This window comes from Gambusia affinis, linkage group LG21 (assembly GCF_019740435.1).
Source record: "Gambusia affinis linkage group LG21, SWU_Gaff_1.0, whole genome shotgun sequence".
In the NCBI taxonomy this organism is placed as follows: Eukaryota; Metazoa; Chordata; class Actinopteri; order Cyprinodontiformes; family Poeciliidae; genus Gambusia; species Gambusia affinis.
In genome coordinates, this window is record NC_057888.1 from 12330143 (window position 1) to 12356505 (window position 26363).

The following is a 26363-nucleotide window of genomic DNA, read 5'->3' on the forward strand; positions in this document are numbered from 1 at the left end:
AGTCAGGAGAAGGCTACAAAACAAAAAATCCCCATTCTTTTAAACGCATGCCATTTTTTATAGTACTGATAATGCTCAATAATTGAATCAAATATGGGAAGTGTCTCTGAAATGGACTGCAATACAGAAACTAGGCAGGAAGACTGCTAGGAGGCCAACAGCAACAGTGAAGGAGCAGCAGGAGTTTCCAAGCAGTCCTCCTATTTTCTTTATATGTTTGGACAAAGGAGTAGGACTGTATAACAGAAGACTTTGCTTTCAAAGAAAACATTCAGGCATGGTTTAAATGACCTAAACTCTTGTGGAAGAATGTGTGAATCTGTTGAAACACAGATTGAATTTCTGCCAACAAGGTAGGTCGGTCAAAAATACACATGGAACAATATTTTAAAAAATGCCACAGGGAACCATGGTGGGTACTGCATCGTGATATGAGTTTTTCCTTCAAATGGAACTAGGTTTTTTGTTGAAACAGATAAAAAATATTTGAAAACTCCAAATACCTGTCAGTTATGACCGGTTAGTTGGGTTGCCGCTAGAAAGCTAAAGATAAAGATACTTTTTTTTCTCCGGATCATAGTGGTAGGCCTGTATTCAGATCAACAGACGAGGGTGAGTTCGTAATTTCTTCATTTTTCACTTTTTTTCTTTTTGTGTGTTTTTTTTTTTTTTTTTTTTTAAGTTTAGTTGTACCAGTGAAATGTCCTATTTCATGTTGGAGTAACTTGAAAAAGATCAATCCCACTTTTCCGTCACAAAATCCTGACATTTAGATACAGGAGTACAGACCATTGAGAGCCCCTCTCTGGTGTATGGGTATGTGAAGAGTTACTCACTGGCTGCTGTTCAAGGCAACTGAAAGAAATGTTTGTTAAGTAATTGGAGAATTTAAAAAAGGTCAACATTGGGGAACAAGCATTTCCTGAATGTTTCTGGAAATGACAATATCCCAACAATGAAGGTAAAGGTTTTATTTCAACGGGTTTAATTAGTAGATTCAAAAACAAAATTGCAATATGATATATGGAAAAGAATCAAGTACGCTATTCATTAATTCACTTTACATTCTGTTTTCCTGAAAGTCATCAGAAGTTTCTGTGTTAAGTTAACTTAAGGGAAAACTACTGAGTGAAAACTTATACCCCATCTGCTGCTATGAATACACAGCAACACCCTCTCGTGTCTAACTTTTAGCCCTGACAGCTAGTGGCTTTAATGACCCCACCTGGTTCAAGTACACCTTGACAGGGTCAAAAAGGGTGGTGCAGGATCTCTCTTGCCCTCCCCTCCCAAACCACCCTCTACCCCCACCTGTCTCTCTGGTGAGCGGCTGAAGGAAGGAACAGCTGCTGTGCGAGCACTGGAGCAAAGTCCTCTCAGTGCATAAGGATTTCAACTATGTCTCCATTAGACCTCTGTGAGCACACATCAGCACCAAATATAGCCCAATTAACGTCACACCACAGGCCACGCCCAGAAAACCCCCACTGCTCCCCCTCCAGGGTGCTGTGTGTGTGAATCAATCGGAAAGGTCAGGGTCCTATTTGCTTTGACCCTCTCTTTCCTTTTGAAGTGCATGGTCCCAATCTTAGTGATAATCTGCCATGAGTCCGAAATGCTAATTACAAACAACAAGAGATATGAATAATATAATTACGACTATGGACCCATAGTTGTAACTATATTATTAGAACCGAAGGATGAAGATGTGTGCATTTAGGAAGGAAGCCATATTACACTGGAAAAGTCATATTATTCTGATTGAATTCACTGAATATTTTTTTCACACTATATATATTTTAATGCTCTCTGTAAGTAAACTTGTGTGAGAGTAGCATTACATTTTGCCCCCAGGGAGCTGCAAATATGGGATGTTTACATTCACACATAAAAAGCCAGCACAGAGTCAAACCGGAAATATTGATAATCTGTAGTAATGTAACTTCCTTAATTCCGCAAAAACAAAACAAATTAACATACTTTGAATAAGTTTGATTATTTGCAGGTGCGTGTTCGGCTTTCAGCTGGACTTAACAGACAAGCTTATGTAACTGAACGTTAAATGTTCCGGCTCAAATGTCATCCTGCACTGCACATTATTATGACATCGGCCACTCTCTCATTCATGATCCGACTTATAAGGCAAGGACACTCTCCCTGCACACACTTACGCACACACGCCCACACGTGGATATGGAGAACACTCAGTCTGCCATGCATGACCACTGTTTTCCAAAACACAAACAAGCCACAGGATGTCTCTGGCCTTGGCTGGCCATTTCTGTGGCTTAGACAGCGACATGCTTGAATGGACCCCATTGTCAATCTGTATGTCACCTACTATTTTGTAGTGGCTTTTGGAAAAGGCCCAAAAGTTGTTTGCTCATAGGGCTAAATATATTCGACCAAATGGAAGGGGGGAGGGGGATGAAGATAGCATTGATCTTACACAGTAAATAAAAATAAACAAAAAGGCGTGGCATTGCTTCTCTGGATATTTTAGCTCTATTTCAGGCAGAATAGGGAAAAGATTAACACCAAACATATAATGCTAGTGGTTTAGATAAAGCCACAGAATGAGTAGCTTTAAAAAATGCTCTACGCATTTCTTGTTCAATTGTGTTCAAAGCTCATAACTAACACAAGCTGTATTCGCTCTCATTTTTGGTTGCCAAAAAGGGATTTGTCATACATGAAACACCAATCTCCTGTAACAATATATAACACAATAACCAGCCCAAAAGGAGGTAATTACATCTCAGTCTCCAGCTTAACTGTGATGTCATATGTGGATGATCAATATAGATATTTGACCAATGAGAAGGCCAAATTCAAGAGAAATGTTGTCTGAGAGCAATAGGAGAGCTAAAAGAACAGCACCTAACCCAGAGATTTAAAAGTGCTATCTGTAGTGAGAGAAGTGGAATAATGTTTATACTGTGAAACATTATTCCACTCAAGTTTTGTCATGGCAGCCTGTCATTGTGTCATGAACTCCAAACTAATGCTATAATGTGATTAATAGGAGAACAGTTAATTACTAACATTTAGATGGCAGTGAAAGCTCATCAGTCTTTCATTCATTAGCTTAAAAACAGGGGACAAAAAACATTTTTAGCACTACAGCTAATTATTGCAGTAAACCATGGGGGAGTTGTTTTGTAGGACGTATTTATTGATTCATTTGTAAATGCAATCATCAGATAATGTGTACTGACAGAAAGTACATTAATGTATAAGCTTGATAAAACAAAAAAAGAAATTAGGTTTCTTTTGCCTTTTAAATAACACACAAATATCATCCAACATCCATCATGATGCTTCCTTGAAAATGCTCTTTTGTATGACTTCTGCCCCTTTATGTCCCTCCTCTGACCTCAGTTGCATCACAACTTAAAAAAAAATATACAACCTGATAATTTATAGAGTATTATAAGTCTATTGCTACTTTGTAAAGCTCAGCCTACCTCGTAAAAAGACTAAATAGGGCTGAAATGACACCCTATGCTTTGAAGACAGTATGCCTGTTAAACTGTCAGGCAGAGGAAAATTGAGAACCACATGGGATAAGTAGAAGCACCCCAAATGCTTCTTCAGTCAGAAAGAAAATAAAGAAACAAACATGCTTCCATCCTTTTATTATGCATTGACTTTAGCAATTCTTTCAATCACAACAAGCCTTTGAGAGCAGGGTAAAAAAGCTGCCATTCAGGAAAAATAGTGGCCTGTTTTATTATAAACACACAGGCCTTCATTGTAGTGTTCAAATTTGTCTTCAGTGTCTCGACTGTTTAATCACACAGTCGGGACACCAATCTCTTTTCCAAGCAGAAGCTCAAGAACAAGCTCAAATAGTCAGTGTGAAAAGCTCTAATGTGCACTAAAACCCACTTTCCTCTTGTTAGCAAGTCTCATAAAATCTGAATTTCGTGGACAAATGTGTTGCTTAGAGAAACAGGGATTACAAGAGGTACATTCGATTGCTTACAGATTGCAGTTACCATTAGCATCTTTGCTAAACCAGATCCCACAACCACATCTGTGCTTCAACACTACAATGACTGAAAACCTTGCCTGTAACCATTTCTACGTGCATGGCCACGCAAATGCTGGGACAAATTTAGCCACAAGAAAAGTATTGCATTACACCAAAGCCACTGACCTCCTTAACCCACACTTGCAGCCTTACTCTGGATAGACGGTTTTCATGTCCAAGAGTGCTAACCAACTGGGACCTTGTCAGCATAGCTTGATCCCTGCTTTAGTCTTCTACAGTTACAATAAAGAATTTTAAAGGAGTGGAAGAGAAATCAATCTTGCCAGCTTTGTTTGGTGTGTGTGTTTTTTTTGTGAATGCTCGCTTGATCCGGACATGGTTACTTCATGTGTTTAAAAATGTTTGAACTTGAGTTGGAAAGCCACAAAGGAACACAGTGTGTCTCAAAGCCCTATCAGCTGCTGTTTTGCTGTAAGCTACAGTGCTGTGTTTATCCCCCTAAAATTTATTAGGTGTTTGCTTTTGTTACACTGAAAGTACTACAGATGATTCAAGAGAATTTTGTATCAAAGACTACACAATTAAATAAAAAAAACTTGTATTCTAATTGTCATTTTCTTGAGAAAAAAAGTCTTCTAAACCAACTTTATTGTATGTGAAAAAGCAACCCTCCTTTCCGCCTACAGATCGATTCTTGACCCGCAGAATCAAGAAATCCCACAAATAGACCCTTTGTGACAACACATAGTAGGCTAAAAGTTCTCAAAAAGCAGCACTTCATGCTTTGAATTAAAGAAATACAAGAACAGGTGAGAAACAAGGTAATTGACGTATGTTTAGTTAGGCTGACAAAGGCACCGCTAAAGTTTGAGGCTCCAGAGAACCACAGTGAGAGACATTATCCATGATTGGAGAAAAGATGGAAAGTAGTGAATCTTCCCAAGAATGAATGGCCCATTAAACACACTGATGACTAATGGTGGTCATGTGATGGTCTGGATAAGCTTTGCTGCCTCAGGATCTGGATGACTCACCATAATAAATGAAACTATGAATTCTGCTGTTGTGTGATTTTAAACAGACCATCCATGCCTAGACCCCTCCCAATGTGGTCGAATTTTTTCCTGTTAAAAATTGTTTAAGAGTGAGAAATTCTTCCTGTTAAAGTAAGACAGGATCATTTCTTAAGTTGTTGTCTGTTTGCATTGCAGTGCTGACTCCACTTTGATCATATGACTAAGTGACAGTAAGAACACAGAGGATGGCCAACCACTGGCTGCTAATGAAGCGAAAGTTTGCGCTAAAAGGACATATACTGCATGCTGTTTATGAAATGTTGTTTTAAAATGTTACCTGGCTGGTAAAAGTTGGGGGAGAGCTCCCTGGCAACTGTCCTGGCAATTTCCGACTCATGCACGGCAGAGATGGAGGCTTGTTCTGCTGCCTCGCTTTTTGTCCTGGCGTGGGCCGTCCTGCAGGCAACACAAGGAACAACAACATTAGGAAATAGGAACTCTATTACAAGCACAGAATATTGGTTGAAGTTTTCAGTAGAAATAGTTAATCAAACACGTTTATGAATCCTTCCTATTAGAGCAAAAATGCTTTTTGACAGTTACTAAATGTGCCACAATTTTCAGATTAAATTGCTTTCTTCTGTTTCTTTCTCTCTTGTTTTCCTTTCTATTCACTTCACACTAAGCTGTACAACTCAACCCATCCCTCTTGGATAAAATAACACTTTCACTTGTGTTGCCATCTGAAATCCAAATCCTGATTTTCCAAATGGACCAAAGCCAAAGCCTAGCAAGAGCTTAATGCACTCTGGAGCGCTGCACTGGGCTATCAGAAATGGTTCCAAAGAGGGTAGAAAAACACACACAGGTAGGTACACAGTGCATGTTTAGATTTGTAGTATATTGTACAACTATAGAATAATGTAAGAAGCAGAAAAGCAACTAAATATGTTGAGAATGTTTTTTATAAAACATAAAAATTACATATTCAAAGCAATGTTTGAAAAAATACAGGTGAACATAAAACAAAACAAAACAAAAATATCCAACAGTCAGATGATAAAACCACAGTTTATATTTGTTGCCGGTTTTTGTTTTTGGACCTTTGCATTTTGGGCTGTTTTTTCTAGCTGACCTTTTTATGTTGTAAAGAGGAATCTTCCCCTACGATACATTTTAGCCTGGCAGTGTGTCAGTTCTACCTATTGTATGTACATTTCCTAACACCTCCAACAATCAATAAAGCAATTTTCTACCACCAGCCTGATTGACTGTACGGAACTGTGGTTTTGTGAATGCCCTGCTCTCAAAGGTCATCCAAGATGTCCAAAAGTAATTTTTTCCAAGTCCAGGTCTAAATCAAGATTCAAGTCATTGAGGGATTCTGAAATTAACATCTACATGCAATCAAATTTGGCAATCCTAAAGCCAAATTTGACCCATTGGCATGTATCTTCTTCAAAAAACATAATTTTGTATCCTGCTGACCCTTCTATGAAAACCGGTGAATAAGTTTGAAAACTGATAAGATGTATTATTTAAAGAACTATTGTGCAAGTTGGTTAACATTTGTTAATGTAGAACTGCAAAATGAATCAAACCGCATCAAAACTACATTCTATATCTACATTTGAAATGTTTGTTGTCAAGTCTAATAGTTATTCTGTGCCAAGGTATGATGTGAGGCACCAAATAGAGGCTCAAGCACAATGCAGTCCACGAAACAGTGAGAATGTCCAACTTTTTAATTAATCCAAAATGCTTTTATTTTTGGAAAGCTGGAAGCTGAGAAAGTTTGCTTCTAATTACACCTGCTTAACTCCAAGGGAATATGTGATACATTTATTAAGTTCTGAAAAGGAATCAACATCATTAACACAGAGCTCTGAGAGAAATCCATGGGATTTTTATAAAGCACCTCAAACATTACAGATAGTTAAGATTCATAATTAACTTACACTCTGCAAATGTTCCCAGGAAGTAATTAAAAAGCACCCGTTCACTGGAGAATTTGAACATAGTTGTCAGAAGTATGGTTTACCAGCTCACTCCCATTGCCGATTACATGAGAGGAAGATTGTTAAAAAGATTCATATCCCAAAATTTGAGTCTTCAGCCCATTTCTCCTAAGTACTTCTGGGGCTGTAATTTTTGCAACTTAGGACTTAAGTTTAAGTGTGCTAAAATTGCAAATTGCCAGACTAAAGAAGTAACCCCCCAAAAAACATCAGTAAAATGGCTGTGAAGAAAACTGAGCTTAGACCAAAATCACAATGTATGGTATGCGCTTGCTAAAGGTTAAAGAAACCAGCACCTATCTATATCAGAGCCATGATTCTATATACACACACTTAGTTCAACAGAGAACCTTGATTTAAAGCTGAATATTTTCAGGTTCAATAAGCAGTGCTGAGATGTATTGTACTACAGTACAATGAAACAAATATTCATTGAAAATTAAATTTTTTTTCAAGGGATTTTTGGTCAAGACAGCACAGACGTGATATAGACAACCTTTAAAACAACAAAACATCTAAGAAAATAAGCAGATGCTTTTAAAGCAAATAATAACAATAACACTATTTAAATACAAGAGCTATGACCTTATTATATTAATTATGTATTCGGCAAAGATATGTCCCTCTGGGTTTATTAAAAAAATGTAACAATAACATGAACAGCAAGAGTTCTATGTCCACAATGCACTTATTTGAAACTGGAGTGCTAAAATATTCCATGAATGTACAACAAGGAACTACAGGATGCAGCTGCAAAGTTCTAGCATCACTGTAAGTATTGACTGCTGTGCCAGCTGGCCTGATTAACCCCGCTCATCCATCTTCCTCTCCCTCCTTCTTTCTTTCAATCAATGCTCCTTGTTTTTTTTGGGGGGGGATTTCAATCCTTCATCTAGCTATTGACGTCTGCCCTCATCTGTCTACAGGTGGGCCGCTCCTCTCCCTCAGCATCTTTCCATTAGACAGACTCTTCTACTTCAGAATACCCCTATTTTCCTTGGACTTTGGACTGTCTTGTTTAGAACAAACTGGACAATGAAAATATTAAAATGCATGAGGGGCCACAAAAGAGCCCGAAATAAGTTGGGACATCACCCGAAGACAAAAGACACACTCAGGCTGTGTGGTTATGTCTGGAAACCATGGAGCTGCTGCAGACAAGAACTTGAGCTTAATAAATTTTTAACACAGCTACAGAGTCGGACATGCTTTCAAATTACTGTAGTGGAAAAAATTTATTATGTTGGCTTTTTGCTGACACACTGGACAGCTTCGTAATCTTATAGACTAGCAGCAAAAACTGACTTTAAAACATTGCAGTCAGATCACGATATTGATACAGGCTGCAGACGTTCAGTTGCCACACACGTTTTCAGAGGGACCTATATAATTCTACTGCTATTTCCATCGCTGCATAAAGGCATGACTGTATGCAGCAATGTCTGTGACACAACCCAAAGAATCTGAGCACAGTGAAGTCATGGACAGACCGAAGAAGTGGTGCACACTGTTCCCAGACAGGATGTCTGCTGGTGGGAGGTGACAGGCAGAAAATGATGGGAGTGGAGGTGTGATAGAGCACTGGGACAAGAGGGGGTGAAACGAAAGGTGAGAAAATACAGGCGTGTGCAAGGAAGAAATGAAAGGAATGGTTGGTTTTGTTCTTGGCATGCACAATAAATGAGGTGGTTGAGACATAAAAGAAGCTATACATTTTGGATACTATTAGGATAGTAATTTGTCCAACTTGGAACAGTGCAATAGTGTAACAGACAGAGGTGCACTTCGCCAAACTGATTCCAGTGTCAGATTCTGTTTTCTTAAGACTCTGGTCCACTAGATTGAATGTTTGGACTTTTTCTCTAAAAACCATTGATGTTATGACAATTTGTTCTGTTATTTTGTGTAGCAATATTTTTAGGATTTAACTTTCTGAAATGTGTAGGCTTTTATTTTGAAGGCGGGTCTTTTTTTTCTCATATTCCCTCTTGAAAGACAGGGCTGCAGTGAAGCAAAATAGTAGTAGCTTTCCTTCTTGAAAGTTTGACTGTTAGCTCTTACAATGTTTATGGCGAAATATTGTAAAGGTTAATATATTTTGCTTTATCTGAATACACTCATAGCACAGAAATGTTCACCACATCCCTGCAAACCAAAATTGCAAAACTTATGCAGCATTGTGGTTTCTGTTCTTACTTTAAAGTTCTAGTCTATGTTTTTTTTTTTTTTTATGTTCTATTCTAATTGCTATTTTCTCTAGAAGCTGCCCAGTAAGAGCAGCAGACAAAGCAGTGAGCCATCTGGCATGTTGCTTTGTTCATAAGATGAATGTTCGCTTTCTGTCTTCGGTTCACTGGATAGTCCAATTGCGTTTCCCACTGCAAGCAAATCACAAACTTTCAGGTGAACCAGACTCTGCTTGTTTTGTCTGTACTAGAGTTTGATTTAGCTTTCATGCTTCCCAAACAAAGCAGAAAATCCCAGGTAATAAACTCTAGTCAACGGAAAGTGGGTCCAAACAGCTCGTTGTGTGACAGTATCCTATAAAACTTGTTTAAAAGGTAAAATTAGAAAGCACACATAGTCCCATGGAAAAAATATTCCATGTTCTACTCTTGTATGTCTATATCTATGATCTAGATGTTAAGGGATTTGCATGCAAAGACAGGTGACCGACACAAAGTCAAAGCTAGCCCCAGGTAATGCTCCCTTAGCATGAAGCACACCTTGCTTAGTTAAATCATAGTGACAGGCTGCACTTCAGTCACATTTAATATCAGATGCTTGATAATAAAGGGTCAAGGTAAACACACTAAACATTGTCCTGATCTAGTTACCATTCCAGCAATTAGCGCAAACCAAGTAGCTGGTTATAATCAAAATACAGATATTTCCTTATCAACAAGGGGATGTTGAGAGCACAGATGTCATACATCTACCTCTAATGGATTTTGTGCATTTTTTCTTCTTTTCAAAGAACCACAAGTGTATTTTTGATGTGTCAATCTGAGAAATGACATGTTATACTTTATGGAATTGGATCTCCCATTGAAACATATTTCCATCATTTTACCAGTTTAAGACAGAGCTAAAGCAAACATAATCTACTAGAGATGATATTATGAAAACATTATGTTGATCAGCAATTGAAAGAATGTACCTGACTTACAGCAAAGTGCAAGCTCACTGATGACCTCTGAAAAAAAAGTATTAAGCTGTTTAACTTGTCAAACAGGCCATTAGCCTCACGATGCCCTCTGGCTTTGAATACAAAGCAACACCTGTTCCCGTTTAGCTCTGGACTCTGCAAGCACTCTGGTCTGGGGCCGAGTCCAAGCAAATCAAGGTATCTGAACCTGCAAAATATCACATATACATACAATATGGACAGTGTTGAGATGGTGACATGAACGTAGGGTGAGTAGGACAAATTACTTTTTCTATGTGGAATCAAAACATTGGTTTCTATGTCAAGAAACATGGTCTGAAAACAAACAAAAAAATGGAGGTTGTTGGGGGTTGAAATCAGAAAAAAGCAGAAAAGAAACAAAAGAGAATGACAAAATTAGAAAGGGAAGGAGACCAAGACAAATCACTGCTCTGAACCCTCTCGGACACTCAGAACAGCTGAGGTATGCACCGGAGCCTCTCTAATTTTACCGAAGGGTTAAATTTCAAACCCTACTCCCCACCAGTCCGCACTGTCCTCCCCTCTTTAAGGGTTGTCATTCTTCCATCTGAGTGCAGTAAGCAGGTATTTTATGTTTGGGTTTAGTTTTTTATCTGTGTGCATACAGTAAATTCCTTGGAGAGAGGATTCAGTCCATCAAGCCCCAGGCTATGGCCTATTTGAGAAATCTCCTTCACATATGCTGACACAGTTCTAAACCTTGTTTTACCCCTTCCTCACATACATTTTCCAGTACAGTAAACAGTCACAAGAAAATAAAAGACATTTACCAATCTTTTCAGTATGTAGGTAAATAAAAGCACATTTCTTTTTTAACACCTATTTTATTTCATTTGTCACATTATGCTTGCGGTCTTACCAGACAAATTCAGTCACAAAAGCAAATTAGTCTTTATTAGAAACTGAAAACTGGATCTATATTTTATAAAAATAATTTCCCAGGCCTTCAGTGGTATCAGGACAGACAATCAGCACAAATTAGCACTTTGCTGTCCTGACACAGGCACACTATTTGAATTGCTGGAAGTTGCTAATTCAGGATTACTCAAGCATGTCTAACACCATTAGCAGTTAGCTGAAAACCGGCTCTGAAATTATTGAGGAATTAATTCTGGGCTGCACTATGGGCTCACATTACCAGGGGCAGTTAAGGTTGGAGGGTGGAGGCTACAGCAAATTAGGTTTTAAACAGAAGACAGAGTGGCTGTTATTAAGAGATAAGCTAAATTTATGCTGGAGAGAAAGCTCCCGGTCTGTACGGCAGAAATGATGGCCAGTATTCATGCCCAGTAGAACCCATTACTTAAACTTTTTTCTGTCTTATGACATGCTTAGTTTGGCGTTAACCTGCCTTTTTCTATCCTTTACTCAAACCCTAATTTCTTTGTAAGCTAGGCAGACCTAGAAAGGAGTATTATGTAACAGAACCAGATAATGCAATGTTAGCTAATAAAAGTTACATACATTTAAATGAATAGAAACATCATGGAGTTATGACACCGAAGCATGAAGTAAACAGACAAAAAACCCCAAACAAATTAAACAGATGTAATGTTCAATACACTTTATTCCACATATTTGCTTTGTATCACATGCTGTTTTTGTCAATCCTCCATGCAGACCATATTTGTAATAACACAACTTATACTTAATGTCAGCACATTTTCCCACATATAAGTGTGGATCTTTGCGGCACCTCCAGAATTACCCCGGGCCTCTCGGCTGCTTCTCTGGTCAATGCCTTCTTTGCCACTTTTGGTGAATGGCCATCTCTTAATAGGTTTGCAGTTACTATTGTCATTTTCAGATAATAGCACTCAGTGAAATGTTTAAAACTTGGGATGTTACTTTCTAACCTAACAATGCTTCACCACTTTAACTCTGACCTGGTTTTAGTGTTTCTTGGTCTTCATGAGTCTTTTTGTAATGAATGTTCTCTTAATGGTTTATTCTAACTGAACGGGACAGCTCGGATCAGTGTTCACTATTTTGTTTCCACTGCCAATTGGACTCTAACTGCAGATGCAAACCTCTAAGGCTCTCACAGAACCGCTAGGTTTTATCGAGAGTAAATTAAATGCTGATGGTCTCTGTTTAGATTGCTAATAGGAGACGTCTGAAAGTAAACAAATGCATCAAAACAATATATAAAAAAAACCTTTCAAAACCATACATTATATTTCTTTCAACTCACAATTTTGCATTACTTTTTGTGTCGGTCTGGCATAAAATATTAAATGTTTTCAAACTTAATGGTTTAAAGGGGTCATCATTCTTATCATACTATAATAGTGCCTCTTGGTAGTGATTTATTTCACATCTTACAAGCCTTAAGATCCTCTTTCACTTTGCTTAGCAAAACATCAGCAAATGCTTTTCTTAATATAAAATTAAAAGCATAAGTAACATTACATTAAGTATGAGATAACTCTAAAACGCAGGATATCTTTATTTTTCCACTGATTTTGCATCATGCCATTTGTTATACAGGGGCAAGTAGAAGCAGATTGAAAATCTGACTACACAAACCCCATTTCAGGGAAGAAGAATGAGCAGAATCAGTTTTGATTAAATTGGAAAAATCCCTAAACTTTGTTATTTCCATGGATTACAAACAGACCTAATCTCCCTCTGGTGTTCCCTACTCCAAGGCCTCTCTCGCTGAGCTCTCTACCAAGACCTCTGTTGGCCTCCGTCCCAAACAAACCAAAAAAATTATAGGTACAACTCTGTTTTGCTATGCATTGTTCCATTTTTATAATATGAGTTGAACCTTGCGTGTGTGTGTTTAAAGAGTGACATAAAATCTGTCATGAAAATGACCCCTGTGGTTTTTGGGAAAGGGCACTGGTTGGGATTCAGACTTCAGCTCTGTGTCCCTCGTGTCAGCACTGCTAGTGAAACATAGCCACAGCTGACACAGCTAAAACATGCAGAGGGAGGGAGCCTTGGCGGCTAAACCATTAACAGCAGCAGCACACCGACACAGCAGGGGTCTTCAGACTTATGTTTGAACTGGCAGACCTATAGATAAGCTTTTATTGTATTTCAGTGATTTAGTATATGTGTCCACTGCTGGTTTTACAAGGATTTGTTTTACAGTCTTTTCCACCTCAAATGACACCAATTTAGTTGGAAAAAGGTATATAATAATTGCTGTCCAAATGCAAAGTGAACAGGTAAAATGACATGCTGTTGGAAAATACGGTATGTCTTTTTTTAAAAGTTGACCCCAGGTGAAGCTGAACAGAATTGAAAAGGTGTTAAACTGGATGGATGGATTTTTCTAAGTATTCCACTATATTTAAAAATGTGTCCAAGCCCTCTACCTACAGGTGAATGGGCTGGTTCTTAACATGTCATAATTTCCCCCTAAACATAACCAGACGCTTTCTTTTCAGACTCCAAATAGTTTTTCTTCATGTTTAAATTTTAGAAACTGACTTTAGCTGCACATAATCTACAGGCTGATATAAAACCTCCAGAGATTGGAACAGATGTAAACAATGTGGAAAAACATGTAAAGTTACCTGTTTTATAGTTTGAGGTATCTCTTCATTTGCTAGCTTTTGGGCTTTACTTTAAAATAGGAGTTCTCAAGGGACGGTGTCCCTCATGTATTAAATCTTTCTCTACAGTAATTTAGTCATTGATCCTGGTGTTTTTGAGCAAGGACCCAAGGAGGGGCTGAAATGGGAAAACTCTGTTGGGCCACCCTTCCCTGTTAGTAGAAAGATAAATCCCAGTTTAAAATAGAAAAATTGTGAAGGATATCTGTTCTGTCCCTACTATCCTACAGAGGTAATTGACAGATTACAACCCATAAGTGAGGAAGAACTTTTCTCTCGCATCATATTTACAAAAGATAAACCAAAGGAATAATATGACACACCAATTTACCATTTTAAACAGTATCTGACCATCTTAGAGTTTGAAACTAAAAAAAAGAGCCGATCCCTTGTTTTTCTTAGCTCCAGATTAGAAACTTAGTGCAAAGTTAAAGTGAAACCAACCCACAAAGGCATCCATGGCTTTACTGAGGCCAACAATCTTCCATTTTATAATGATTAAAACAGAAAATCTTACACTTTGATAATTTCAAGGATATTCCATTTTCCATAAAATAATTAATATGCATCCAAACTGTTTAATTTCTTTTCTCTTTTTTTGTCAGTCCACAGACAAATATACCACCTGAAACTGGGTGTGCATCACATACAATTCAACACACAAATGAAGAAAAAAAAGGGGCTTTGTTATGCAAATCGGGACATAGGGTTTCATGACTAAACAAAAATGTAAACACACACACCCACACACACATTTATGCAAAACCATTCGACCTGTACCTTAGAAAACAAACTACCTGTCATGCAAATGACTTTAATGCAATCAGAATTTACATCAAATTTGAGGCACATTTATTGCAATGTGTGCCTACTTGGAAACTGGGAGCAAAGAAATGCACAAAGACCTCTTTTAGAGTTGCATCACAGTGTTTACTATCAGTTTTTTCCCCTGCAATTTTCTAACAAGAAACTGATACAGTATCAAATTCTTAAAGTATATTTCAACTCAGTTATAAACTGACAAGGTCTCTTAACTTGGCTACTTTACAAGGAAACCCAATAGATGTTTCAGACATTGTGATGTCCTTAAAACAGTAACCATGGTAACCATCTGTTACACTTGAGCCAACTTTTCAGGTAGGCCACTATTAATGAATTTTTATATCAACATAGGCACACCACCTTTTTGATGAGGGAGGATAAAGATGCACTAATGAAGATGACACATTATGCACATTATGATACAGTGAAACTGTCTTACTTGAGCGTAAAAAAGAGAGACTCAAACAAGCATATGCAGTTATTCTACAGCATATCTTATTCAACTACTAGACTCAGCATCTGAAGCTCAACCTGTGTCACCAAAGGTCATATTGTCCTGGCAACGATTTGAGCTCAAGCAATAGTTTTAATTATGGTCTTCTCCAATCTCCTGCCATCATTCGCCCTGCTGTCTCACACAAATGAGCTTACACACACACATGCACACGCACACAACCATCAATTTCCTTTTCAGCACAAAGCCAAAAGCAGCATTAGCATTAAGTTACATCTGCTCACAGCAAAAATACTAAGACGTGTCTTCACACTGTCTATTTTTTTATGGTTATTTATTTAACAAGATAAGACCTAGAAAATAATATGGGATAAGCAAAGGAAAAGTGAATTATTATATAAATTTATGAACAACAAACAGAGAAGTTGGCAATGGTATGTCATGTCGATAGTAGGCATGTTTTAAGACCATCTTCACATTTCATTACAGCAGTTTCTGAATATACTTCATGAAGAAATTATTCTGTGTGGAAAAGCAAAAGTCGGATTCACCAACAGATGTGATAATTCCATAATCCAATCTGTGAATATCTGGACTGAAAACAGCCTAGCTAGCCAATCAGAGTAGCTGAAGAGATTTAAAAGAGGAGCACCAGTATCCAGAGACGAAAGACACATGGCTCTGGTGACTATTCAGTGTACAATTATAATAATATGTTTAGAATTATATTCAGGTAACAAGTACCTCTGTCTTCATCACAGTTGCTCATGCTTGACATATCTTCTAACACTTTGGCTTGACCAGGTTAGCAAAAGATAGATTAGCTGAAAGATAAACATTCCTCCTATTGCCACAGATAAGCTGTAATGTGTCTTGTGCATATATTTAACTGTGGGGTTGTTTAGGGTCTGTCCCTACTAACATTAATCTTCACGTCTTGCCACACATTCAACCAGTTTTTGGGTAAACATTGACTGGGCTGTTTTAGCATGACTACCCTTTGATTTAAGCAATTTGATTGTAGTTCTGGCTTTATATTTGCCTTTCTAATATTTAACAACGTCTGTATGTTGTTTATTTTCCAATGAATAATCTGTATTTTTCACTTTCTGACTTTTGTTCAACTCTGACAGCTGAGGGACAGATTCTCCAACCTGAGCTGGTAAACACTGCAGTTTCTTCAGTGGTTTAGTTGGCAATGTTTATGGCAGCTTTGCAGTCGCAAACTCTTTCCATTTTCGGATGATAGTTTGAACAGTGTGTTCCCAGATATCCAAAGCTAGGGATGCTGTTTCATAAACTAAGCCAGCTTTAAACTTCTCCAAACCTTTATTTCTGGCTTGCTTGCTGTGTTTTTTGGTTTTCATGATAATGTTTTTTTTTGGGGGGGAAAAAAAGAAGCAAACAAAAAACTGACAGACGAGAGGCTGCCATACTCTGGCGCACTGAGTTCTCTGACCATCACCAGCAGGAAAGGTGGGTGAAGTGTCTTGGCCAAGGACACTACAACAGAGCAGGGGTCTGAACCAGCGGCCCGCCATTTGCAGGTCAAATGCCTGCCGCCATTGCAGATGTCGCTAATATTTCATTTACCTTCTACTTCACAATTAAGCACAACTTTGTGTTGGTCTGTCACATAAAATCTTCAGAAAACAGACTGTAATGTTAAAAATGAAAAAAAAAAAAGTTCTATAAGTACAAAAGACATTGGAACCAGCAGTTTTTAAATTACTTGCACAAGCGCATTCCCCTAATTGGCGTTGACAGGGATAAGCTAACACACACAGACACACACTTCCTCAAATACTTTGGCAAATTCCAAGCAGTCAACAAAACATGGAAATCATTTAAATAAGAATCAAAATTTAATAGGAAGTGTTTTTTATTGTGTGGTTAAGTGTACTCTCTGTCTCTTTGGCATGTTTCTATTTATAGGCACTGCTACAGTCTACATGCTCTTTCAGACACTGGGCTGCAGTACCTTTAGCTGGTGCAGTTGCTGTTTCATTGAGATTCAGCCACTTTATCTGGAGTTCCCTCTCATTCATATCTCATTGAACATTTTGCGAAGTAGTGCATCGATGGCTTTATGAAATAACAGCTGAAAATGTTCAACCACACCGCAACAGGCTACTGTTGTGCAGTATTTTACCTTGAAACTCTCTTGAGGATGCCACAGCCCCTTCCACACATGTGGCGGCAAATGTACATGATGAATAGAAGCATTGTTTATTGTCTGCATATAAAAGTGTCTGACACAACATGAAATCCACTCCCCGGAGCTGTAACTGAGCATGATCTGAATGAAGGAAAGCAAAACTGATGAGAAATTTATCAGGTTAAAAACACAGAAATATGTATACATACATATGTACATTTTTAACAATGGCAGGGTAACCAAAAGATGAAATAGAGAAATAGACGACAGCCAGAGACACCACATGTCTCCCGTCCTCTCCCTTTCTACTTGCCCTCCTGCCTGGCTGACTCATCCCAGCCTTTCTGGAGAAGCTGAAGAAATATGTGCCATTCTCAGAAAGATTACAAGCCACAGATACACAACACTGGAATGTAGGTGAAACCCAATCCTATCGCCGGTCCTGTTGGAGATAGGATTGGGTTGTGACAGAGTGCAGCGCTCCTCTCCCATCCTCTCTCAGGTCATTTCCACCATTTCCCAAATAGTCACTTGAGGACAAAGAGCTCAAACACAGTGGGTATAAATCACCCCAAAAACTTTCTTACTCTTGGTCTCCACATACTGTACACTTGCTTCTACTTCTGCTTGCTATCATCAGTCTACGCAGTGTTCTGGAACTGATACAAACTCAAATTGCTGCAGGCTAGAAGCTGATTTCTGCCAAAATATATTTTTTTCCTCGCCTTCTTACCATCTCCCACCAGGGAGAAGAAATATATCTGAGTAGGAAGTGAAAAAAAAAAGAAAATAGCTTCATCCTCTCACTCTGAAAATGTCTTTATTTGTCTGTAGTACTTGACTAACTACTATGTCACTCAAACAAGTCGAATTGAGCTCAATTTATATAGTGGACCCTCATTATTAGTGGGGTACAGGGAACACAGCAGCCTGTGAATAGCTGAAATCTGTGAATACTTTGTTCCCCTAATGCTTATCAAACATCAGATACATCTTAACGTGTACAGCAGAAGCTAACATCTTCTTATTTCCACCGTTGGAGGTGCAGCCAATAAGAGACAAAGAAAAGAAATACTGCTCCTGGATTGGCAAATTTGTAATTGCCAGCCAACAGTGTCAAGTAGCATTGCGCCTACAGTACTGTGCTGTAGTTCAGTCAGGTATGGATTCATATACTGACAGATAAACACTCCATCTTGGGCTGTGGTTGCCATTGAATACATGTTTTTGGTAAATGTACTTGTTGCTGTGATTTCTTGATTTTGTGGGTTTTTTGTTGTTGCTTTTTTTTACTCATTCTGCAGGTATAGAAACAGATTCTGAATGTGTCTACACATTCCTCTTATTTTTTTTTTCAACTATTTATAAGTGAAATGTGAAGACAACGGGATTCTTTGAATGGTTATTGGAATAAGTGGGACTGGACACTTTTCAGATTTTCCTTGGTAAAAAAAATCTAAAAGTGCACCACTTTCCTTACACTTCTCAATTATGCACTACTTTGTGTGGAGTAGATGTTATATTTTTATTCCCATTAAACTTAGATTATTGAACGACAATGATGAATCAATGCATCTTTTGGAACTTATTTAACAGAGGCACCAATAAATACGGTGACCGCTTTGATTGTATACATGTAAAATTTGTAATTTAATTGCTTCCACTGGCACATAACCATTAGTTATGACTTCATATAATAGTCATGCAGTTAGGCACAGAAGACTGAATTTCACTGTGTAATTTGATTACACAGTGGGTCATTTAAAAACTGCTCAACTAACTTATGATGAAATATGTTGTTGCATCAGCAGGTTCATTTATAGCTCTGTCATATGTAGTAGCTGGCACTGACCCTGGTAATAAATATTAATACACGAACCCTATTTGGATAGTTATTTTATATGTGTAAGTCTGTGTGTTTGATTCTGATGTTAAAACACTCTGTCATAATAGGACTGTTCTTCGTACCTCTAGGCTCTATATGTGATTTTTATTTTTTTGCTACTCTAAACGTCTTTTATTGCAAACATGGCATTAAGTGTGCTTCAAAAAGAACATTAGTTATTTCAAAATATTCAACTTTACAGCTTCTTCAGAAGGAGCCCCTGCTGTTGTGGGACAGTTGATATTGTACGTAGGGCTGAAATTATTCTACTCACGTGTTGTCGAATAACTTTCCCCAAAAAAGGAGCGGGTGGTGTGTGCCTGAGGTCACCTCGCACAGCAGGTGATGAACAAACACCCCGGACACAAACACCACAAACACATTCCATACATATTTTCACATCTATATACGCAGAAAGGTTTGCCCGTTCCCTTTGAATCATTTTCTCACATTTTTAAACGTTTGCACACACACCGACGCACGTGCACACTTTCAGGAGAGATGGTAGTGTCACAGACATGGCGGGGGGCTATATCAGTGTTGGGATGGGTATATATTTCTGGCTGGTGCTGATAAGCCAACTGATGCCTTGCCTTATTTAGGCAGCGCTCAGTGCTGATACACTAGCAGAGGCACACACAGTGCATATACTCTGTATGTGTTTGTGTAGCAGGCTGTGTGCATCTCAGTGTATATGTATGTGAGGGGTTCATGAGTAGAAATAGCTGGGCTCTGAATAAGTGAATGTATATAGATAGAGGTGCATGTGTACCTAAAACAGTCCACTACTTTCTTATGTAAAGGGAAGTATTGGAAAGGAGATTAATTTACTGTTTTACAGAATTTTTTTGGTCATTAAGAATTTTGACCCTACATTTTCCCATTACTTAAATTCTTGAGGTGTTGCAGCATCATATTAAAAAGAACAACAACACAAAAACAATCAAGATATTTCTTCTCTTGAGAATGTCTGTCTTGCTTATTGCTATTTATTTGTTGACATTATTTGGACAAATTACTACTGAAGAAGCACCAAAACCCCTTTTAATTTTTTAAAATGTACATAGAATGTTTCGGGCAGTTGGTGAAAAATAAAATGTGATAAATAGACAGAGAAGACAAGAATGTCCTTCACGAGCTATAAGAAAAAAATCCATCTATGCATTGTGGGCTAGCTAGCATATCTGTTAGCACCATATTTGAACTTCCCATTTGAAAAATTGTATTCTGGTCAAACATGAGCAATTTTACATGGTTTACCTTTTCCTCAAGATCCTTAAGAGTAAGGCGCGTGTATTAAAAATAATAATAAAAAAACATTTTAGAAATATCTTTCATTTAAAAAACTATTCACATACATTTACAATGCGCCATTTTATTATAGTTTGATAAAAAAAGAAAATTTACAATCCTTTTCCAAACCACAAAACTAATTCAAATCTTTGATTAGTGAATGATGTGACTGTGAAATCTGAAAACCCTTCTTGTGTGAATAGTCAGGGGCTGTAAATTCTAAATAATCTCACAAAGTACTTTAAAATCTCTCAGGTAAAAAAACTACCCAATTTGGGTTTACTTTGCAAAGTCCAAATATGGATCAATCCAGGACTAGGGTGATTTCAAACAATAGATTTGACACTGAATGCCTAGTTAGGTTTTCACACCAACAAAATAGGTTATAATAACTAATGGCAATCACAGAGAGAACTGAAAAGAATAATTTGATGTATTCTGCAACTTAAATCCCAAGAAATCAATACAACACCTCTTGATATTAGTCAAATCACTCTTTAATACAAAATCCGGATTTTTTTGTTGATTTTAAATATCGTGGGTTACAGATAAAGAAAAATGTGGATTTCAGTATTTTAGACAATAAGAACATAAGTCAAAAAAAGAGAATTTACAAAACAAAAATTTCAGCCCACTGAAAAGGGTTTTATGTACTGAACTAAACACCTTGTTGGGGCTTATTTAGCATGAATTACTGCAACGTTGTGGCATGGAGACCTCCATCCTATTGCTTGGTTGAGGCCAGATTTCTTGAATAGCAGCCATCTTTAGCTTGTCTAATTTGTTTTGTGAATTATTTCTCCTCTCAAGACTTTTGCTTCTACACATTTTCCCTCCCCCATTTTTATCTTCTGCTCAACTTGCCATTACTACACTTGAACACAACACCACACTTCTTTAGGAACTAACTTCTCCTTCTTAAGGGCTCTATGCTGGGAAACTGTTGAGTCAATTGTGCTCTCTCTTTGTACGTTTGTCATAAATTGATCATAAAACATTAAGTGATTTTTCTAAAAAACAATTTATTTGAAGTTTTTATTCATTTTAAGATATTGACAATAGCTAGATAAATTCATTTTTGTGTAAAAAAATCTTATTAAAATGTTGATGTCATTCTGATTGATTGACATGCACCTGGATAGTCATTTAAACATCTGGTCTTTGTACACATTCAGAGGAGATTTATATAGGAAGCTGAGATAACAAAGGCCCTCACAGTACCTTGCACACTCTGTGTGCACATACAGCAAAACTGCTGAGTTACCAAGATACCTAAACTGCTGAACTGTAACAAAAAAAGGGATTCATGGGAGAAGCTTCATGAGTCTGTGAACCTTTCAGCCGCCTGGTCACTTATCTCGGTTCCCAGGCCTCATTTAACCACACCACACAAGCACACGCCCACACACACACACACGCCGCAGACTTAGTGAAAGTGTCCATTTTGCAAAGATAGGTGGGCACAATAACTGTGAATGAGAGACAGAGAACTTCACCCCACTGCATCACACTGGCTCTCTATTGATTAGCTCATCACAAGCATGAGGTCATCAGCTCCATCCCAGAGGCGGATGGGATAGCTCCTCTCTACTGTAAAACCACAGGGAGTGTTACTCTCCATGTCCCTTTTCCCCCTCCTGCTCCTCCATCACTCCATCCCTCCTCTTCAGAAACCATCAGCTCAGCAAACATGCAGCTTCCCCAGTCGTGCTCGATTAGAACCCGTACGATTTAATCCATTTTACTCTCCGACATCTCCCTCAGCTCGCATGCTTCCCTCTGCGTCCTCTGGGAACGCTGCACAGTAAAAGACAGAGAGTCAGGTGACTAGGACCAGATCAATACGAGTGCATCTTTCACAGTGCACTGTACTGTACAACCAGACTTACATAACATGCTTACAACTCGCCGTTCTGTGGAGTTCAGAACATAAATATGTTCTTAAAAACTATCTTGAAAGGAGGCAGATAGTTTGAAGACTTCAGCGCATGATGCAGACTGTAATTTGATCACTCTGTTCAGCAGAGGGAACCTTGCCGTCTGATATAAACACTTTGTACAAACTGAATCCTTTCCCTGTCGATTCCCTGTGTAAACAACCAAAGAGGAAATCAGATGTCTCTTGCTTTAAAAGCATCCGCCATTTTTCTCTATTCCCAGTATGATTATTTCAACCCCAGTGGCCTTCACTGACATGGATGAAGTCTCACCATAATGCAGGTTCTTTCTTTGACAAAATATGAATGAAGACATTTTACATTAAACATGTCCAGTCAGGCTTGTGTTATTTTACATCTTTGAACTCAAAGAAGCATATTCGTCTTATAATAGAAATGATACACTATCATAAATACTTTGTATTCAAAGTCTCTGCATTATTGTGCCGCTTTGTCTTTTAAAACAGTTATTTAAAGCCAATCTTAAATGTTTTGCAGAAAACCTGTGAACCGTATGCCTCACTGAAACAGCTTTGCTTATTCAATAACTATTCCAGTGAAATCTTAGGTAGAATATTGAGCAAACTTCTGCCTAACAAGTTGATGTGTGTGCTTCTTTAAATTCCTATGTTGTCAAGGCTAAATCCATCAAAATGCCATGTCTGCTTTCCTTACTGATGTGACTAGTTTTGCTCAAAGATTACAAACCCCTAAAGGCAGAATAAACATATCTAGAGTACTCTAAGAAGGCTCTTATTGATTCACAACAAAACAAGGCTCTTATTGTTTTTGAAAAAGACTATTAGAACTAGAGCGGAAAAATAAAAACTTTGTGTTCAATGAGACGCATTCATCTCTTCCTAGGCATTAACGCCTTCTTAATTTGAGGGTATTATTTCTTTGAATTTGAACTCTTCTTTTACCCGAGTTTTTCTTATCCGTACAGAGTTAGAATATAAAGACCAAGTAAACAAGTATTTGGCCCTTGGTATCCAGGAAACCAATCAATGTAAATAAACCAAATCTGCTAAGAAGAGTGGCCAATCATGCTAGGATCTTAGTGATGGCTTCCATTTGCTAAGGGACATTTAGCTACTTATTAGTGGGACATAATTGTGCATGTACTCACAATACTGATTTTATGTAGACCAAAAAAGGTTTGCTTGTTCCACCCTGAAAACGAAATAATAAAACAATAAAAGCCTCACATTTATATTACATACATGAAGAGGATGACAGGACATAAACATATCCAAAATTGATTCATGAAGCAGCCTACTTAAGTCACATGGCACAAACTTTTGCAGACATAGACAATAAGCCAAATATATGTAAGAACTTTACCTTTACAGCACCAAAGAAGAAACCTTTACTTTTTTTAAGTTTCAACATTTTATCTGTATGTTCACAGATAAAATGTTGAAACATTTTAAGCAGTTCAAGAAAGATCTCAGTCTTGTTAGCTTCACACATGTTGCTACACTTGTCGTGAGGATGTACAACAAATGATCAGTTATTGTGCTGTGATTTAACCATGTGTTTAAACTGCACTCACACGTCTGAGCTTCTGAATTTCATAAATTGTTGTTGATATGTTTATGCATGCAAATTTATGTGCCCCCCTTCGAAGAGCAGGAACAAATTCAGCCATGCCTGATTGCATCAAACCCTTTTCCCAGCTTGTACTCGCTCCCTAAGTCATCACTCATACAATTCCCTGATGCAATGAAAGAAGAGGATGTCAAAGCAATGCTGTGAGCCCCAGCGTGGCGGTGGAGATCGGTGGTAGGGGGGACTCTGGATGAAAAGGTCACATCACATTCACCTGTTAAAGAGCAGATGCCACATCAGAGCAATACTTGGCGTGGGCACAGCTATGGGTCATACAGCTCACACACGTGAACTCTCCGACACACGAATCACGGATACAATGCAAACAAAGACGCCCGACCTCTTCCCCCAGGAATGAAAAACTTGTGCAGAGAATAGAAGCAGAATCTTTTTCCAGGGACTATTGCCCTGGCAACACAAAATCCTTGACTGCTGATGATGCATAAAGGTTGGACAACAGGTCACTAGACAACTCATAGCTTTCAATTTATAAAAACCCGCCTCAGGGTGTTCTCCTGTCTTTGTTGTCTATTTAAACAATGCACACATACATGCATATACAGGAGGATGAATGAAAACACACATACACATAAACATCACAGTACCTGGAAGCGGCTATTTCCACCTTACTCCTCGCAATGGCTGCAGCCCGCTGTGCCCCCTCCACAGCGCGATCTACCTTCTCTTTGGTTTTGGGATTCTTAAGAGGAATCAACTGCTTTCTTATTCCACGCACCAGCACATTATTTTTGTACTTCCCTTCTTCTTTGGTGCTATCTGGGAAAACAGTGCACCCATAGCCATGGCGCTTGTTGTTAAGCCACTCTCCTTCATATTTCATCCCGTTGGATCTCTCTGAAACACCAAATCCATTACGCTTGTCATTTTTCCACTCGCCCATGTAGGTCTCAGTCGTGGTCGCATCCACGTGGTCCTCCAGTGGTAGGTCCTCGTCTGGCAGCTCGCCATCACCGATTGATATGGTGGAGTTGGCATCGCTGGAACTGATTCGGCTCATGGTGGCATCGCTCCTTGCGGAGCTGCGTTTGCTAGAGATAGAGGTCCGAGAGTCAGACTTGCGCAATTGCCTAAGGCTGCCAAAAAGCGAACCCCGGCGGAACAGGCCCTTCTTCTTGCCGGTGACGACCTCGCTGTCTGAGTGGAAGTTGAGAACGAAACCACCGCGAGTGCCCGTCGGCGTGTCCACAGGGGAGGAGAGGTCATGGAGGACTGCACCGTTGCTCTGCTCAGAGCGCAGAGAGGCCATGGACGTACGAAGCGGGGAACGGATGACGGTGGCCATGCCATAGGGAACACTCTGACGGACACCATAACCGTGACGCATCCCACCCATCCATTGGCCTTGATAGGTTCCTGGGAAACATGCAGACATAAACCAGTGAGTTGCTATTGTTCCCTAAGGTTTTACTATTCATTCTTCAACAAAATCCCTTTCCGCTCCTAAGCTCTAAAGATATTTCATTTACGTCACGTCAACTATGTGAAAATGGTTGGAAATAAAAATTGTACATTGGCATTTTACAGAAATCGAATTTTTGGTGGTCAAGATTGGGAACTGTTTGAGAAAACTAATGTAATTTATTTAAACATGGGTTGGCTTAGTGAGGCAGGAAATTCAATAGTGGTAATTGGACAAACAAAATCTGCTCCTTTACTTCTAAGAATCTCTTTATGCTACCCGTCAGTTCAGGATAAGACTTGGAGTACGTTCTGAAGGCGAGTATGTAAGGCATTCTGGCAGAAATTAATGGACTTCACAAAGGTGCTGAAATGAATACACTTACTCATACAGCAATTTAAAGGATCCTTGCTTTGGGGTCCAATCTACATATACAGCTAATGTAATGTTTTGTCTTTTTTAGATCAGTGATGGTAAACACAGCTAACTGAGTCAAAGGCTTAATTGAAGACCATCAGATTCTGTGAATCACTTGGTATAAACAAGAATCACTTGGGTAGGATTATGTTTTCAGGGAGCGACTAACTCTTCTCACTGACGATGCGCAAATTCACTTCTGTTTGCTTGTGACGACAGGGAATTGATATGAGTCACATAATAAGAAAATACATTATTATAACAATTTCAGTGCTGCTGAGCATGTGCAGGTCGTCTGTAGCTTCTTCAAAGCATCACATTACAATCCTGATCCTAATTAATATGCTGCTTCAATCTCATTTTGTAACACAATGAAATAAGCTGCTACGGTCACATATTAACAAAAAAGGGGGGAAGAAAAGCTACACTGGCCTGAGCGGGAATTTAGATGGATAAACAGTGTGATTAACAGGCTGGCTCCGCACTGCAGTCCAATTTGGTAACCCTGCAGATCAAGTTATCAGGATGCAACAGGGTCAGACAGCCAGATGTTGAGTAGATCCTCTAGGATCAGCT

The 26363-nt window shown here is 38.5% G+C and overlaps 1 protein-coding gene across 2 annotated transcripts in view; it reads right to left on the reverse strand.

Annotated features, from left to right (window-relative positions):
• Positions 1-26363, reverse strand: part of jph1a (junctophilin 1a) — a 37509-nt gene that overhangs the window by 8788 nt on the left and 2358 nt on the right. Inside the window, exons 3-4 of one of the 2 annotated variants that reach the window (XM_044104287.1) lie at positions 24556-25324; positions 5351-5469 (exon numbers count right to left, since the gene is read on the reverse strand). In XM_044104287.1, coding sequence (XP_043960222.1) covers positions 5351-5469; positions 24556-25324 — 888 coding nt within the window. Of the gene's footprint in view, positions 1-5350; positions 5470-20877; positions 24165-24555; positions 25325-26363 lie in introns of those variants that run through there. The other variant, XM_044104288.1, reaches the window with a different exon arrangement.